Source organism: Pteropus alecto, unplaced genomic scaffold (genome assembly GCF_000325575.1).
Source record: "Pteropus alecto unplaced genomic scaffold, ASM32557v1 scaffold123, whole genome shotgun sequence".
NCBI lineage: Eukaryota > Metazoa > Chordata > Mammalia > Chiroptera > Pteropodidae > Pteropus > Pteropus alecto.
Window position 1 is genome coordinate 6417565 of NW_006433950.1, and position 5576 is coordinate 6423140.

The 5576-nt window shown below is 49.3% G+C and overlaps 1 protein-coding gene across 1 annotated transcript in view; it reads right to left on the bottom strand.

Moving 5' to 3' along the window:
* Nucleotides 1–5576, bottom strand: part of CES1 (carboxylesterase 1) — a 24729-nt gene that overhangs the window by 2125 nt on the left and 17028 nt on the right. Inside the window, exons 9-11 of the mRNA XM_025044600.1 lie at nt 3571–3711; nt 3191–3271; nt 2807–2954 (exon numbers count right to left, since the gene is read on the bottom strand). Coding sequence (XP_024900368.1) covers nt 2807–2954; nt 3191–3271; nt 3571–3711 — 370 coding nt within the window. The remainder of the gene's footprint in view (nt 1–2806; nt 2955–3190; nt 3272–3570; nt 3712–5576) is intronic.

A 5576-nucleotide genomic window follows, 5' to 3' on the forward strand; every position in this document is an offset into this window, starting at 1 on the left:
GGGGTGAAGAGCTGGTGGAACTGGATTCGAGCCGGGGATTTGTTCAATGGAGGCATGCATGAAGACCGAATGGATGGATGGATGGATGGATGAATGAATGTGGAAACCTTGGGTAAATCCATTCAAAATAACTATCATTATAGGGCCACTGGGTCAATTCGCACAAACTCCTTTGCCTACCGATGCATTCATACAAGACCATCTGTATACATACAGTTTACTGCATTTCATTGATAACAGACTACTTTTCAGTCCTCTGAACCATACCTGCAGAAAAAAGGAAAATGAGCAAAAAAAAATCACTTATCATCTTACCAGAGAAGCCACGGTTCATCTTTTAGCACATATCCCTTGCACGTAAATAAAATTGAGATAATATTGTATGTTATCTTGTAATGACTATAATCATTTCTTAACATCATTAAATATTTATCTACAAAATAGTTTCATGACATATGCCATCCCAACTGGAGGACGTAAAATAATTTAATTGCCTCCCTCACCCCCCACCATTGCACCCTTGGGCCAACAGGAGGTGTGCAGGAGGGAAAAGCAGTCCTCTGGGTTCTATAAGCCCTTTGTTAAACAACTCCTTCCAGGTCAAGTAGAATTCACTGAAAGGTGGGGGTTAAACCTTGCCTCAGCCACTCAGAAGTTTTAGAAAGGAACTCCGAGCGAGCCCAGCCATGAAGGAAAGATCTTTTGTGAATGAGAGAACTTGTCTTGGGCAGGATGCTGCCCGAAAGATAATGTCATTGTTGTTGCTGCCGTTATCACTTCTGCCTTAAACCACTAAGATGTGTAAAATTTCTACAGTCACATCACAAGTCTTCAAAGGAAAGTAGGGCACAGATCTGGACAATAATTAGGAACAAGAAGAGAAGCAGAGAGAAGGAGAGAGATAGTAATAAAAATATGCAAATTATAATAGTGCGATGTTCTGGGTTTTTTTTTTGGTGAGGAAAGGCTATGAAACTGGCAATGTTATTTTTACTTTTTATCTTAGTATACCAAGTGCGAGAGTTAAAAAATCCACACTCTTATACACTGGAAACCAATCTCGCAGTCTTTATCAAGAAATTTAAAATGCTCTTGTGGCCCAGATTACTTTTTTCGTTTCTAATAAGCGATCCTAAGAAAATTATTAGGGCCTTGGTTAAAGATTTATACACATAAGGCTGAGCAAAATGTTTTTTGTAGCATCAAAATATAAGCGGCCAGCTTAAAAATACTAAATTAAACACTAAACTAAATACTAAAATTAGAGAGATACTAAATTAAATTTAATCCATGAAATAATGGGTGTTTTGGGTGAATTTTTATTGACATTGAGGAAATGCCCATAACATAGTTTCTATGAACAAAATCAATATAAAATTAATTTTTAAATTATATGTAAGACATGGAAAGTGTATTAGAAGAAAATAGATCAAAATTTATAGCAGATACTTCTAGGTGAAGGAATTATGAGTGATACCTAGTTTCTTTATGTGTTCCTTTATTTTTAAAACTTTCTGCAATTGTAAGATACGAATCTTATATTCAGAAAAGTTTTTTTTTTTTTTATCAAAAAGTGAGACAAATACAAAAATGAAAAAAATAATGTTGATAAAATCTGTGTAATCCTGGCAAAAAAGACCCTGAACTCAGAGTTATGAAATGTCATATAAAACGCACAAGTCCAGTATGGCTGGGAGCGGCAAATAGTACAGAAGGGGGCACCGCAGATCAGAAACACGGCGAGAGGCAAGACTGAGTTCATGAGAGAACACGTGGGACCCCCGAAGAGGAAGGGGTCACTGGAATACACAGCACTGTGCCAGACGCTTGGAAACCTGGGCTTTGCAGACCAGGCGAGGGGCACTCCTGGTCGAGGAAGGACCAGAGGGAACACCTGCCTTTTAGGTGAGCTCATCCAGCCCTGACCTCACACACCACCCACACAGCCTTGGGTCAATGTCGGAAGGTCCCGTGGTAGACCCGGCACACTCAGGGATGGACAAAAGCCAGCCACAGACACGGACATTTGCTGGACTGCCTGTCCTCACACCTCCCACTGCTCACCCCTTTCTTGGACCCGGACAACCTTGCAGATCCTACGTTTGGTGTCTCTCTTTCCCCAGCTCCACTGGGTAACAAACTCGTTTATAGCCAGCTCTAACCTTAGAAACCTTCCCAGAACCTGCCTTCCACGATTAGCCCTCTAGCCCCATGAACCACGTAACCTCAGGTGAGAAGCGCCTGAGGCAGGTGCAGTCTGCTCTCGCCACGCCCCCTACGGAGGCCCGTCTTCTGCCTCCAGCGTCAGCAGCTCTTTTGCCTGAGGTCTCCGGCCTCCAGGGACCACTCTGCGCATCTGGGAGGAGCTCAGGGCTCTAGGGAACTAACAAGCCCTTGGGAATAGCCTCCGACCAATGCCTTGTAGAGTTGGAGGGTAAATACCCTGGCTCCCCTGATGCTCAGGATAACTCTAAGACAGGTCCTCTGCTTCTCCCTCAGAGCTCCTCAGCTCTAGCTGCCCGCAAGAGATACTTGCCACTTCCCTCTCCTTCCCATGTCACTTCTCCGCCCCTCTCCTGGTGTTTTCTGGGACCATCTTCAAATAAAATAGTTGCATTTGGATCCTTTGCTCAGAGTCTGCTTCTGGCTGAAACCAAACTGGGACAGGGCCCTGCCTCAGGCCATATGGAACCGGCCTAGGAAGCCCAACCTCTCGCAGTTTCCACATGTGTGTTTATCCTGAGGGGTGGGCAGGACGGACGACAGCGGGGTTGGTGTCGTTTCCTGTCCGACCTCTGAGGCTCACCTCTGTGGTGACGGGCCACGGTCACACACGGAAAAACAAACATCACATCTCCTAACAAATCTAGGAACAGGTCTTTCTTTGCAACAGGGTCGTCTGTCCTTCCCAAATACTTCTCAACGACCATTGGTGCCAGTTCCTCGGGAATGTTCTGAAACAGATCGGGAGTGGAAGTGGCCGGTGAGAAAGGCACACGTTGATGGCGAACCTCTCGAGTCCTGCGCACACCCCTCTCCTCCCCCCGTGGCCAAGCGGGAAAGGGAAAAAGTGGGGACAAAACCCTCTGGCTGCAGTCTTTATTCTGCCATCTAACTGCTCTGTGATTTGGGGTAATCCCCTGCCCCTCCTTGGGTCTCAGCCAGTTCTGGGGATTCCCTAGACCCTTACTGTGGAGGGGTAGGACTTCGACAAGAGCAGTGTGGCCATCTCCTCGTCCATCTTGCCGTCAAAGATCGGGTAGCCCATTACCTGTTAAAACAATGGTTTCGCATTTGTGAATCACTGACATTGAACCTGACCGACAACCAACCAACCAAACCAATGCAGGCTGGAAGTCAACTTGGCAAGGTTGTTGATGGGCTAGGAAAAATCAGTAAATCAAATGGACTTATATCCATTTCACTCAAGGAGTGAAAATTGAAACTTGTGCAAAGGGGACAGCTGTCCTGGCCCCAGACTGGGATCTGGAGAAGGAGATCCTGAGAGCAGAGGTGGGGGGTGGTGTGACAGGCGGGGGAGGCACGTCCAAGAGGCTCGCACATTCTCACCAGCGGAAGGACCCAGCCAAACTCATGCTTGTTGATTCCGAGGAGATATGGGACGGGGTTGAGTTTCTTTTCAGCCAGCATCTCTTCAGGCATCTTTGGAAGCACCACGCCATCAACCACAGTGTGCAGGAAGGGGTGGCTCTGGTGGAGAGGGCACAATGACGTGTGTGCTCCCTCTCTCGAGGTCACACTCACGACCTCCTTTCAGCCTGTCTGAGCATGAGGCCAGCACCGCAGACCTGTGTGGCAGTGGCCACAGGACTCGGGGTCCTAACAGAGGGGCTAAGTGCATGACCCCAGGGGGCAGATCTAGTCCCCAAAAGACTAGCAGTGGGAAAGTGATGGAAGAAAAAAAATCTCACTCAAATTGAAATATATAAAAATATATAATGTAAAATTTATTTTATATTAATATTTCTATTTCATACAAAACATAAAAAATATATTTTACATGTATTTCAATGTGAAGCGTATGTATCTTTATATGTATCTTTCTACAGTCGATTCTCATCATCCACAGGAGTTAAGTCCTATAAAGTCACTATGAACTCTGAATTAGCGAACACCGAGTCCCGGCTCCCAAGGGAAATACAGGGGGAGGTCCTGCCAGCCTGTGGTCACAGATCGGGACATGAAACTTGGCTCCGCCACTTACTCGCTGGTAACTTGGGAAAGTAATTTCACCTGTTCGTGCCTCCGTTTCCTCATCTACAAGATGGGTTGGTGTGGGGATTAAATGACCGGACACGTGCAGAATGCTCCACACGGTCCTTGGTACGCAGAAGGGACTTGACGGACACTAGAGAGTACTCATCGGCAGCGCCGTCACAGATCCTGCACACAAAGGCCGGCCTCCTGTGCCGTTCCCTCTCCCTGGGTGGCAGGCGGGCCCAGACCATCCAGGCTTGGAGACCCTGTGGCTCCCAGGACCTGCATCTGCTCTGCGAAGGCCGATGGATGAGGCGCCCGTTCTGGCTGGCTGCCAGAAGTTCCGGCAAGTGAACCTGACCCAACAGAACGAGGGCCCAGATCCTCATCCAACGCGGCCGGCGGCAGGGGAGGAAGATAGGGGCGTGACCACCGCCCTCTCTGAAAGGCACGGCCCAAGCTGGGGGAGCGGAGCAGCTCATTCTGGAAGGAGGACATAGGGCACCCCACAGGAGGCCCGGCATGGGCAGCGGGTTCTGGGGGATGAGCTGTACCAGCGGGTGAGGAAAGGCGCAGGGACTGCTAAGTTGTGGGACCAGCGGGAGCAGAGGGACAGAGGGGCCCCCGTGTCCCATGCAGGGCGGGACGGCCTGGGGCACCAGCGAGGTCAAGCGACTGGAGTCCGGGCTCGTACGATGCCCGGCACGGAGCGAGCACTCAGACACGCCTTGACGAGGCAAATTCCCGGAGACGGGGGATCTGTGCCGTGAGAAGCCGGCGTGCCCTGGCCTGCGATGATCGGAGTGATTCCTGCAGCATCGCGAGCCAGGGCAGTGGGGAGAGAGAGCAGAGGTGAACGGAGCAAAGCCAGAGGAGGGAAGGAGCAGTGAAGGGGATCGTTTCATAAACTATATAAATGTCTAACCAACGTACTGTATACTTGAAACTAACTAAAATTTAAAAATTTAAAAACATTTGAACTCCGCCCCCCCCACCCCCACAACACCTCCCAAAAAAGTTCCGGAGAGAGACAGAGGGCCCCGGCGGGTCTGGCAGTGTCCAGTGGGGGTGCTGACTGACGCCAGCAGCGGTGAGAACAGCAGTTACTGTCCCTGTCCAGAGTGGGTGCAAGTGGCTGCCCTATGTGGACGTTACCTTGCTCGGGTCCAGAAAGCCAGGGGCCTGTGCCACCCCTTCTGCTCGTCTTAAGCCCCACAGCCTGTCCATTAGCAAATCTTGTTGGCTGCTCCTTAAAAAATATCCAGACACCAAGCCCCCCTGGCCATCCCCTCTGCCGCGGCCCGTCCAAGCTGCCATCATCCGCTGCCTGGGGACACAGCTCATGTCCCTGAGTCTGT